At 40.3% G+C, this 13,074-nt stretch overlaps 1 protein-coding gene across 2 annotated transcripts in view; it reads left to right on the top strand.

The window, feature by feature from the left end:
• HMCN1 (hemicentin 1) overlaps positions 1 to 13,074 on the top strand; it is a 205,091-nt gene that overhangs the window by 123,917 nt on the left and 68,100 nt on the right. For both annotated transcript variants that reach the window (XM_042805977.1, XM_042805972.1), the window contains exons 43-47: positions 1,512 to 1,634; positions 3,393 to 3,554; positions 4,306 to 4,587; positions 5,838 to 6,005; positions 9,589 to 9,702. In XM_042805977.1, coding sequence (XP_042661911.1) covers positions 1,512 to 1,634; positions 3,393 to 3,554; positions 4,306 to 4,587; positions 5,838 to 6,005; positions 9,589 to 9,702 — 849 coding nt within the window. The remainder of the gene's footprint in view (positions 1 to 1,511; positions 1,635 to 3,392; positions 3,555 to 4,305; positions 4,588 to 5,837; positions 6,006 to 9,588; positions 9,703 to 13,074) is intronic.

Genomic DNA, 13,074 nt, shown 5'->3' with positions numbered 1-13,074 from the left:
TGATTTTGGCTGTTTTTTTCTGCACTGTCATTTTTCTCCCCATCTGCAAGTTGAAATGTGCCCTTTTTTGCTATCACAAATTAATTTCTTGCTTTGAAATCACAAGACTAGAATTATCTAACAGGGTTTGTAATGATAAAACTGCAATTTTTAGTACAGAATCCTGTCATTATTTATTAAAAAGAAACATTTCTGATGTTTAAATTCGACATGGATATTGTAGTGCCATGCAAGACCATGCAGTTTTCCCATGCTAAAACATATGCCCATTTACTGTGCATGTCATCTTCAGCTCTCATCTCTCCCTCCCCAGATTTGTAAGATCTGCAGTGTTGCAGAGGACCTTTGCTGCTGGAGGGATATGGATTTGTTCTTTTGTGGACTGAGACCATTTCAGTAAGATTTTGAGAGGAGGGATAATTCTATGCTAGTTAGCAGTGTTAATGGAATAAGCCTAATAGAAACCAAAAGTTGACTGTGAAAGTCATCTGTGGATAACTGTTTAGAATGATAGTCTTTGTTTACACCCAGGGACCAGAAGTCCTGCTTTGTCATATTTTCAAGTTTTAAATCCGGGAAATTTATCCTTCTGAGGATTGACGAGATCCTGAGAGCTAACTCTGGTTCCAGGAGCCAGCCTGTGTGTTAGTTGTAAGAGGTACCTCTGTAGAGAATAGTGCAAACTTTCTGACTAGAAGCAGGACAAATGAGAGGCTGAAGCCCATACGGTGCAGTCAGTCGTTCTGAAACCCATACATCTGGTTGCTGCTAAATAAAGCTTTTGAAGCGTAAGAAGGAGAAGCTGTCTACTGTCACATGCATTAAAAATGTGCTGCGTAAGTTATTCACTAGTGAGATTTTATTCAGGAGCTTCAGCCTACATTCTCTGCTTTTTTTTTTTTTGATCTCTACCTATGCTATTTTCATCTGATGAAAATGGTTCTCCGATTTCAAGAAGGCAATTATCCTTTCCCTAGTCATTGAACTGATGTTCTTTAAGACTTTGAGAATCAGAGTGAAAACAGTGGTCCCTTTTTGCCATTGGTTTACGGTCACAGAGCTGTGGAGCAAAGCTGGCACTCTGCTGCAGTAGGGCAGCTGAAGGGATGGGGTCCTTAGTGTTGGATGTGGCAGTGTGTTGATACGGGAGAAATTCAAAGGGAAAACTTGGGCTGAATTTTAAAAATCGCCTTCCACCTGATGGTGCTATCTGTAGGTTTATTAGCCAAGGCCATGAATGAGACTGGCTCTTAGAGTTGGAGTTGGTTTACGGAATTCAGAAGAAACGGCTTTGTTCTGTGAAGTCCATTGAAAAGTCAGTCAAAAATAGAGCCTCTGCATGCACCAGACCTCCGGGGCTGGCCGGATAGATGGCAGTCATTCACAAGTATATTATTCCCTGCCCAGGGTCTGGTTTGCATTGTCAGCAAGAGACTGCAATCCTTGTAATTGCTTCAGAGCATAACGGGACAAATTTGTATGATTTGCAATTATTTGGCATGTCTTTTCAGTGTCACCAAGTATTCATGGCTCAGACGACATCTCTCAGCTGACAGTAACTGAAGGGAGCTTGATAAGCCTGATATGTGAGTCTAGTGGCATCCCGCCACCCAGTCTTACCTGGAGGAAGAATGGTGGGTAACTCTCCATTGTACTTTTTATAAAAGCAAACGTGATCATTTTAACCTGCCAGTTTTTTGTATTTTTTTTTCCTGTGAACATTTTGGATGTTGTGTGCCAAGGAGCTCAAGCATGCAGGTATCTAGACAGTCTCGGTACGAAGTGAAATGAACTACAGTAGTAGATTGTTCCCTTCTCCCTAACTCACCTCTGCTTGGGTTAGGTGGTGTTATTCCTAAAGGTGTGCAAGAGAAGCACAGTGCAGAGATTCCTGAGCTGACTTAAAAATGGACAGTGAAGCACTTACCAATATGCTTATTTACCACGGTGCAGCAAGGCAGCATCACGACTGACATGTGGATCCCAGCCAGCAGGACTGTGAGTCACTGTGAAGTCCTGGGGTGTTGGAGTTGAGGGTCTCTGCCCTGTGATCCACTGCATAACATAGACGGAGTCACTGAGTTATTTTAAAATTTGCAGCCATGGCATGTTGCCAAGTGATGAAAATGAATCGAGTTGTAGTAATTGCTGTTGGGATTTACTGAACCTTTCTCTCATCCCATCTTAATATTTAAGAGTATTCTGCACACCTTTTTGCTTTAGGGGTTCAAGTAACGTTGACAAACACCTTCTTATGAATCAGTAGACAAAAGCAGGGTTTTTTTAGCACCTTCTTTATAGCACGGATGCTGTTGGAGACTGAATATGAGACAAAATATGGTGTTGAACTCCTCCAGTGTGGTAATTCTTGTGTTACTAATCAGTCTTAGGTATTCATCTGTGCTTTTCTCTAGACAGCACAATTCAGTGTGTCATGTGCCTACCTTAACTACTTTTGGCTAGTGGAAAGAGCAGATTTTAATTACAGAGCACTTTTTCTATTATATAAAATTTTCAGAGAAAATTAAGTTTATCAAGTTCTTTTTAAACCCTTTCTCTTGGAAGCCAAAAAGGTATTGTATGGCATGTTCTAATAATGTCCTGCAAGGCTAAAATGTATACACTTAAATGGCTGAAGGGAAATTTAAACCTGTTGGAAAGTCTAAAAAAGCAGTTAGAAAGTAGTATAGTTTTGAACGTTACTTGAGAGCCACATTTTTCATCATGTTTGATGTTTGGTGCACGTGTTCATAGAGAGGGTTTTAAATGTACAAGTGGGAAATAAAAATTCAGCTTGTAAGAGTTATCAGTGGCAGGTGTGTTCCTTCTGTCCTGACATCCCCCTGCAGTTTGTAAGGATGAAGATGGTTGCCTAATCTGAGGTCTCTGAGATTGAAAATTCTGCTCAAGAGAATGCAATATTATTTTGCTGTCAAATTTCTGCTGAAGATTTCCTGGGCAGAATTTTATGCACATGTGCTGTGTGACACACAATACACAGATGGTCTGGCTGTGAAAACCAAATTATATGTTTCTAAGCACTGGCTGTGCTGGGTGAGGCGCTTATATATTGAACAATGAGTCAGATTTTAGTAAAAGTGTTGAATTTGCTGCTCAGTCGAAGTGTCCAAAACTTTCTGGATGGATATGAGTGTGGTGAGAGATACTGTGTTTTAGCTCGGGTTGCTGTATGTTGTGAAGTCAGCAGTTCATATGGGAAGTGTCCAGAATCTGCTTGCGTGAAGTTTCTGATGTCTGGAAAAACTCTGATAGAGCAATTCCAAAGCAGACAGTTTTGTGGCTCCGTAATTTTTAAACGAGCCATTGGACTTCACACCGTGTGAGCAAGCTCTTTGCCATTTTCTGTGTTTGTATCTGAATGTCTCCTGCAGGCTCCCCACTGACGGCTGACCTTTCAGGAAGAGTGCGGATATTATCTGGAGGCAGGCAGCTACAAATTTCAATTGCTGAAAAATCTGATGCTGCATCTTACACTTGCATTGCTTCAAATGTAGCTGGAAGTGCAAAGAAAGAATACAGTTTGCTAGTATACAGTAAGTTACCATGAAAAATTTGGTTCATAGTTTACCAGTTCTGCAATAGGGTAACGCTATGAAAGAGTTATCAGTGCAGTGATGCTAAGCTGCAGGATTTTCGGAGGGTAATGTCTAGCTATAGGACAATTTAGGGTACTCTGAGGCGAATGTTAAATAATTAAAATTTTGTCAATTTGGACTTGGAGCTTGACCAAGACATTGCATACACTTGTTGAAAGTCCATTTGTCCACCGATGATTAGAGGGGTGTAATCTCTTTAGGTAGTGTAATGTTTCTTGTCACCAAACTGTAGTAGTGATGACAACTATTAGAACTCAGATTTCCCTTAGATTTTACTGCTACTTCTTTATTTTGGTCAATAATAAAAGGAGGTATTTTTAAACAATCCCATGAAAGAGAAAATCTTCAAAAATCTGTAGGGATTGATAACATTTGGGTCAGTCTTTTTTACTTTTTTTTTCCTTCTGTTTGCACTTTTAAAATTTACTGTAAGTTACATTTTAAAAAACATTTTTACTTTATGGCATGGAGAGGGGGAAGTGGTTATTCATCTTTTCTTGGTCCTGTGTAAAATGCTATGAATTGCAGAGTGCCCGTAACTGATTTGCCAGCAGTAACCTGCAACAGCTGGTCTTTATTAAAATGCTCATCTGGCAGACTTGGTTGTTGTCCTGTTCAGAAACAGGTGAAGATCCTGAAACGTAGATTCCAGTTGACTTCCGTACTGTGTGTCTCTTTCTTTTCGTAGTTCGACCAACTATATTAAATAGTGGCAGCCACCCGTCAGAAGTTGTCATCGCCCAAGGAAATGAAATTTCCTTGGAGTGCAAGGTACAGGGCATTCCAGATCCCGCAATAACGTGGATGAAGGATGGCCGTCCGCTGGTCAGTGGAGGGGACGTGCTGATACTTCATGATGGTCAGCTGCTTCAACTGAAAAACGCCCAGGTGTCAGACACTGGCCGCTATGTCTGTGTTGCTGCCAATGTGGCAGGGCTGTCTGACAGAAAATACGATTTAAATGTTCATGGTGAGTATGTGCAAAATGGGGCAGGTGTAACAGAAGCAAATTAGACCTTTAAAAGCACACAAGGACTTCCAAGAAATAATTGTGTAGTTAAGTGCACCACCTTTTAGCTATTGCAGGCTTTACACGTGATGCAGTTTTAACTGTGGTGTTAGAAAAATCCGAACCCTATTTTATAACTCCTGTATATTTTAAAGTCTTACCTCTGTCCCTGTTATTACAAATCCTCAGTTGCTCCATCTCCCAAGAGGAGAAAACCAAGATACGGTGTAATTTTATACGATACTGGAGTGATGTCATGGTGGAAAATACTCTGTTGTGGGAGACAGAAATCAAGGTTTAACCAAGAACACCCTGCTAACGGCTGCTACCAGGGGACAGTTACCTGAGGATTGTCAGTATCTCAAGTATCGAAGTATCAGGTTCTCTCATTTTGCACAATCAGGAGAATTTAAAGATGGTACCTCCAACTATAATTCATCTCCATAATTTGACTTAATGACATTGATCAGAACGTCATGTTATCTGACAGCCACTGTAATGCTTTTGTGTATGACTTTCTACGCTTCTTCAAACACTGAATATTCGTGTCTTACCATGAAAGTAAACACAGGAGTTCTCATTATTGAAAACGAGAGGCTAAAATTATTTACCAGTTGTGTTTGTTTTATTTGGAGTAGTTGCTGTGCTGCATTATCAAACTTACGGGTAGTAATGAGAAAATTCAAACCTCCTCAAGCTGCTCAGAGTGCTGGAGGATGTTGGTCAGTTCTTGACCCCAGGCTTTATGTTCTAAGTATGAACTGTAGAACTGCAGGACTGCTTCCAAAGTGGAAATATTCTTACCCCTAGCAAAGAAAAGCTAAAAATAAATCTGTGGTAGTGTTTTTAATAGGCATTTGTTCTTTCTGCTAGAAAAAGCATGTGATTCTGTCTGTTAGAATTTTTCCTAGTGTTTCATTAGATACTGGAAATCATAGTTAATGTAGAATGGACAGAGCTACTATCAGCTGTTATTCTCTGTGGATCTTAAGCCATAACATAAAGGTAGTAGAACTGATAAAATTTAATATTTCTTACATGGTAAGAAATTGTCACTAATACACATTATTAAATTTCTCAATTTTCTATTTGTTTCCTTGCCAAGCTTACCTTAGCTTCGGTGAATTGTTATTTGGATGACAGAACGTTTTGAGAGCAAAATTAATTTTCATTTGTTCCAAAATATGGCTTTTCTTTAATCTTTTCTGTAGTTCCCCCGAGTATTGCTGATTACCTGCAGATGCCTGAAAACATCAGCATTGTGGAGAAAAACCCCATCTCTCTGGTTTGTGAAGCTTCAGGAATTCCCTTGCCGTCAATAACATGGCTCAAGAACGGATGGCCTGTCACTTTGAACAACTCAGTGCGAATCCTCTCAGGTAAAAATCCTCTCAGGTAACAGCGCAGGTATTTCACATGAAAGAAGGTTTGGTTTAAAGGTAGAGACAAGGAGAGAAGAGAAACCATTAGGCAATGCCGAGCTTTTTAGTAAATGGGGTCAGATTGGCTGGAGTGCCTGGTGAATAGCTAACGGAAACTTTTCAAGTTGTTACCAAACTTTATGTGTATGTGCCAAAGGCATGGTAACCATTTGGTGTGTGACATGGAATAAAGCCATAATTCTGGCTGTTAGTGTATCTTAGTCCAGTGCTTATTACCAGAAATATGTCAGATGATAGCATCTTGCTTTGTCAGTGCCAGTATGTGTACTGCATTAGCTCTCATTTGATTAGTTTTTTTCTACCTCTTCCTCTTCACAGTTGTTTTACTTTTTGAAGAGGGCAGATCTTTGAGAGAATAACTACAAATGACAATAAAAAACCCACATCTTTCTTTTCTGTGGGTCTGTGTATAAAACAATGGGGAAACCTATTAATGAGCCTCAGAAATCAATGCATGTGAATACTACCTGGCCTTGGAGCTAACTGAATCTGATCTTCAGAATGTCATCTAAGAAAAGCTGGAATTAGGTGGTCAGTCAATGACAGGACAGAATGCTGCATTAGCAAGAAGACTAGCCCAAGGGATCTGGAGAAACGTACGACAGGCGAGCAGAGAAACAGATCCCGTTCCTCAGGGATCTTGATTTTCAAGGTGGAGTAACCTAGAAAGAAGTAGTTCAGATGCCTTTTATGACAGTAGTAATTGACAGAGGTGTCTGAAATAGGAGGGGCTCAGTGCCTGGTCCTGTAAACCATCCTCCTGCAATACCACAGGGAAGTGAGAGTACTTGACTGGCAGCTGCAGTGATGTTAAAGCTTTGTATTTGCAATAGGAAATTGAGTTAGCAGCCCTTGAGATTACAAACAGAAAATGCATACCAAGCAGGCAGTAAGTTTTGCCATGACTTCTCGTGTCTGGGGATCAGCTTTGTGGAGTCCGTAGAAGTAATTAAGGATCTGGTTACAAACTAGATGTATAGAAAACAACCGAGATGTTTCTTTGATCTTGGGTTTGCCACTCACAGCTAGAAATCTCATGAAAATAAGTTTTGATGAAGCTTCTAATACTCTGATACAGCCAACATGCAAAGCCAAACCATCCTAAAGCATGAACATAGGAAAACTATCAGACAGGTAAAGGAACTGGAAGGTGTTTAGAAGCTCAGTTAAGACTGGATTTGAAGCTGAAATTTTTCAGGATTTTTTTTTCATCAGTGTAGCTTTTAACATTACAGGTAGTCCTGTCTTCTGCTTTCCCATTTTTACATATGGGGCGTGGAAAAAAGGCGTGGGTGTCTGATTATCACCTGGTATAAATCTGACTGAGTTGGTATGCATTCCTTTTTCTGCAAAGTTGCCATTAACAAATATAATGTCTTCTGGGCTTGATTGTTTCTGTTCTGTCTCTTGATTTCTACACCCACACTAATATCACCACCCAGACTGCAGAGTCAGGAAGGGTTGAGAGACAAAAAGATGTTTATTGTCTCTGAATGTTCGCTGCAGTGGGAGTGGGGAAACAGGCCAGAGCTTAGTGCTTTGTTTTCCTGCAAACTTTGTGCTTTTGTGCAGCTCTTCAGAAAACTACACATTGTGGTAGTGAACTGTAACCAACATGGCATTTGGAACTTTATTTGTGCTTGTACAGCTGTGAAAAACCACCACCACCAACAAAATTCCCCCTCTTTGACTAATTTAGGAGGTAAAATATTTTGCCAATAGAAGATTTTGGTTCTGTTGATTGAAAACATACTTGGCATTGCAGATGATTTAGATGTGTGGACACACTGCTGGCAACTTTGAATCTGTTAACTCAGATACTATGCTGATGTTTCCTTTTGACAATGCTTCCTACATATCCTTTAGGGAAAAAAAAAAAAAAAAAAGAAAAGAAAAAAATGCCACCATACTACATCTGCTTTCCTTGCAGACCGTGCAATAAGCTGCATGCTAGCTTTAGGAAGGAGAAAACTTTTTACTAAGTTTAGCTAAGTGTAGAAAATAATATCCTGTCTCAGCACTGGGGCCTTGGGTGTGCTATGGTGTGTGATACCAGGGAAAGTTACCATCTCCTGCAGACAGCTGTCGGCTTCATTTTATTCTTGTATGTCTTTGTTCAAGGTGTGGGTGGGAGGAGGGATCAGGGTGACATGAGGCTGCAGGAACCGAGCCTGCCTTAGTCTCACAGTCCTCCCTCCAGCAGGTATGGAATTCCTTGGGCACACCCTTTAACCAAGTCAGCAGTTTCTTCCTTCAAAGTACCTGACCAGGAACATAAATTTCTGGGATATATCCCAGTAACGAGACCTTGTGGATATCTGAGGCAGGAGATGCACAGTTCAGATGTGCTGTACTGTGCGGTAATGATTGCTAACGTGGGAGTTGCTAATGGGAAACTGGAAGAAGCTGAAGGGTGGCCACCACTTCTGTTTTCTCACTTAAATGCTCACTGATGTTTGTTTTGCTATTCCTTTGCCGATAAGGAAGCAAAGAGAAGTTATTCCGCTATGGGAAAGTAGGGATATTCTTGGTGCTTTGGTCAAACATGCTTGCAAATCTTCTTTTTAAATCAGAGTGCTTGTGCAAATGTATTCTGACAATTGCTTGGCTATAGTGATATGAGAAATTTGTTATTTTAAAACATTACATGTAAACCAGTACTGTTGTCAGCTGTTGTTATCATTGATGGCACAATTAATACAAATGCTGGGAGAGGAGTGGAATTTTATTCCTTATCAGTATATGTGAAAATGTCCTTAAGGAGTGTTTGTATGTGTTTATAAAGATAACTTATTTTTATGTGTACGCTTCCCCCACCTCTGAATAGGCTTCAGTATTTTTCCTGTGTAGTCGTCTAGATTCTCAGTATAGCAAAGTTCTTACACGAACAAAAACCCTGCTGTCAGACTCTTTATTCTGTCAAAATTTTCTGCATAACAGGATGTGCACAAATCCTACGTATTGCAAACTCAGCGTTCCTGCCACATCCAAGGTGTCTGCGCTGACGGATGAATTACGTGTGCACTGTACCCCTGTGTGTAGATTGTGTGGAGCATGTTCGATTTTTCTCTGCACAGACCCTACAGATGTGTGTCGACGTTTTCAGTGAATGTTCTGATTGGTCTCTGACTTTCTCCAGAAATTCTCAGGAAATGTCTGAATGCCTCTAAATTCACTGAAGTGTAATTTGTGGAGTTAAAAAAAGGGTATGTCAGGGTAGTTTGGAAGTTACTGACTATAAAGAATAGTATGGTCAATATTAAGCATGGATCTAAAAGCACTGAGGAGCTGAGGGCCTGAGCAGGCATGCAGAAATGCTGGGAGTAGGAGTAAGGTAGTCACTTTATCTTACTGTTTGTACAACAAAACAAAGTACATTAAAAAATAGACCACAGTCAAAAAAATGGAGCTGTAAATTTAACCAAAATGTAAAAAATTGAAGAGTTAGCCTTGACAATTTGGGAGCATGTTGGTTGGAGCAGGACTTTAATGACTGTACATTTTGTGGCTTTCTTCTCAGGGGGCAGGACGCTCCGTCTGACACACACAAGTGTAGCAGATGAAGGTCAGTACACTTGTGTAGTGACCAACGCTGCAGGAGAAGTGAGGAAGGATTTTGACCTTTCTGTTCTAGGTAAGTACATGACAGATTTTGTTACAGTAGAAAATGATAAGGGGGTCCCACTGTATACTTTGCTGGTATTTTAAAAATTACTATGCAAAACATACGTCCTTGGGAGGGGAAGAGGGGGAAGTGAATTTGATAACATGGTCAGAAACTGAGGTTTTAAAGAGAAGTTACTTCTACAAGTGAATTTGCTGTTTGTTTAGTGTTTAAAATGAAGATTCTTCAGACGTCATTCGGAATACCTGGCAGCTACTTCCATTTTGTGGTTTGTTTCTTTTCTGAAAAGGAACTATGGCAGTGTAACTGGCTTCAGTTAGGTTATTTCAGTCGGATAGAAGTTTGGGAGATGCCCGTAGCTGGACTCCCATCCTGTTTTCTGCTTCTTGTTGCTCATAGCTTCACCCTCCCTTGGGCCTGATGAAGCAGGTGAATGAGTGTATAGGTGACCTGGAAAGGTGGGGGGTTTGTGTTTTCCTGGTCAGGTTAGTTTTCAGCCAGATCAGTTCCCAGCTGATTGACCACACCGCCTATAAATGCCACTGTTGGTGAAAGGAAGATAACAAGAGTTGAGGGGTCGGGGGAATAGTGGTATTTCTTTTGGCATTGGCGTGAATTTAAGCTGGTTTAAGTCAAAAGAAAACTACAGCCCCGGGAAACCATATGAAATTAATGTGAATCTGTTACATCTAATGCTCAAATGCATGAAGCTGCAACCCCGTATGATAATACTCATTAATTAAAACCAGCATTACTGTACAGCAGTGGGTGTAGTATGTACAGCTGAGTGGCATGTTGGTAATAATCTGTTGCAACAAAGATGTGAAGGCAGAGCTGAGACCAACAGGGAAGTTAAACAGAGGAGCTGGAATTTATTTTGCAAAACAGAGATCTCTGATCCAGTGGAAACCTTCAGTCAGTAGAACCTTTGGTATTGTAGAGGGCATAGACCAAGTGTGGTAGTGGGTGATCCTGCTAAGATGTTTAGACAAGGGCTGGTACAGCAGGCTCTTTAAATAGCTATTTGGAGCCATTAATGTGTAATGTTGTCATGATAAAATAGTATTTTTCCCAGAAAATACTGGGGTTTGGTTTAGTAACTGTTATTTTTGTCAATAACTAGCAGGCCTGATGCAGGATGTCTTACAGCATTACTATACATAACGTTCCTATAAGTTTCTTTTCTCTAAGGTGCCGAGTGCTGTCAGCTTCCCTTGCCTTCAGCTGACTTGCGCGTATGCAGCCTGTGAATGATAACTCACATTCATGTCAGTTCATGTTTATTTGATGAGCTCATGGAAGTGTAAGTCTGGTAGAATGGAAGAGATGGATAAACACTGAAAAGCATTCATTGTTTTACTGTTTTCTTTGGAGGGTTTTTGTAGCAGGGTGTTCTTGAGGGTTCTGGGAATCTCTACTGCATAGGCTTTGTTTGCCTTGAAGAAAAATGCTCAGTGAAGCTGATTTCAAGTGGGCTAAGTGGAAAATTCCATTGTACAGTCTTCTCTTCCCTCCCCCCCCAGTAATTTCTTTGTCTTTCTAGAGGAAAGTTACTGGAATGTGGCCTGATAGCGACACAGAATACTCACCAGCTTACTGTAAATAGAAACCGTACAGAGACATACCAGTGTTTCTCTCAATTGTTGTAGGAAGTGCAACAGGCAAGCCAGTTTGCATGGAGATCTTGGTGTAATAATCGTAACATTTAAATATTTGCAAAATGTGTGGTGTGGCTATGTCGTATTTCTGAAATTAATATTTTTTGACATCTTGCTGTGTTGTTTTGGGGCCAAAGCAATGTGTTGCTGTTTGTTTATGAATTATAACTTTTGGCCTGATTTAAAAATCCTGGACTTCATGATTTTAAGCTATGTTTTCCCCCTCTAATTCCTTCACTGGTTGACGTGTCTTTGTCTCACTGCATTTGAACACTAGAACCCATACAAAAGTCGGTTTTGCATTGCTTGTACAGTCACAGCAGGGAATTTGATCGTAACTGCGTGACAAGTTGGTGAGAGTGCCAGTACTGACCACATCTTCCTGCATGCTAAATTCTGCTCACCCACATCTCACCATGTGTCCTGTTCACAAACCAACTTTTAGCCATGCTGAAGTAGTATCTTTGTAATTTCAGTCAAGTGAGATGCAAGCCTCTTTCAATCTTTTTTTTTTATCTTCTTCACTCTAGTTTGTACACTTCATTAGTATCAAGTATCTGGCGTAACATTATTTTTTCTATTGACAGTGAATTCTGCATATTACCATGATTTTTACTTTTATAAAACTTTTGCTTCCCACTTAGTGGTAGATCACAAATAAGCTGCTGAATATATTTCAGTTCCTCTCTCTTTAGGTCTTCTATTTAGGCTGAAAGTTTGCATTTTGTTAGGATTGTTAAAGAGTAGTATCTGGCTTCCTTAGTCCAGCATTTTTGTTACAAAACTTTCCAAAATATCTTGGAGACTGGGCTTGCTCTCTTCTAAGTATAGGCTTCCTTTTCAACCTCCTATACACCATGCCTACTTTGATTTGTAGAGCCATTTTCTTTCGGCCTGAGTCTGCAGACGCCTCTACTTTGAAAGAAGTAGTTGATCAGAGCTCTTTACCACCACAGCTACTCACCAGCACATTCATAATGGCCTCCCGCATCCAAAAGCATGGGAGTCTGTGTAGCCCTGTTGACCAAGATTATTTGGAAACATGTCATCAAGTGGTCAGTCATACAGTAAGAGTTTCCTTGTCTTGAGTTAGCTATTTGGGAGGTGGATAGGTACTTTAAGGATGTGGGTTTGTCTTCTATTTCCTTAGAGGAATGTAGTTTCTACCACAGCAAGATGCCTTTAGACCTATGTAGTTCATTCATCTGCCTATATGGAATTAGCTGTATTTCCATAAAGCACATGTATGCCTTTACACAGCATCCACTTGTTGGTAATCTATTGTATTGCTTTAAGCATGCTTGTAAGGAAAAAAACCCACCCATATGGTTCGTGAATAGACAAGCTGACTCTTTTTTTTTTTTTTTTTTTTTTTGAATCAGTCCTTTCCCTGGAGTTCTAGATAGATGCTTTCAATTACTGTTGGAAAACAAACCACTCTTAAACTTAAGCACATGGTTTTGAACAAAGAAATCACTTGCTGCTTAATATGTGTGATAGAACTTGTTTACAAACTTAGAAAAAAAATCAAACCTGGCCCCACTAACAAGTGCTCATCACCATTGCCCTACTGACCATTAACGGAAATAAATATTGCCCTACAGACCACACTCCTGAGTATCTGTAGCTCTGAAGACAAAGTCAGGTGAGTCCTTTGTGGGTCTGTGGTCCTCTCTCGCCCTTTGCTTGGACTTGTATGGTTAAGGGATGCAGAACAGAGTGC

Source organism: Tyto alba, unplaced genomic scaffold (assembly GCF_018691265.1).
Source record: "Tyto alba isolate M040663 unplaced genomic scaffold, T.alba_DEE_v4.0 Super-Scaffold_1000006, whole genome shotgun sequence".
Taxonomy (NCBI): Eukaryota; Metazoa; Chordata; class Aves; order Strigiformes; family Tytonidae; genus Tyto; species Tyto alba.
This window is presented reverse-complemented; position numbering and strand designations above follow the sequence as displayed.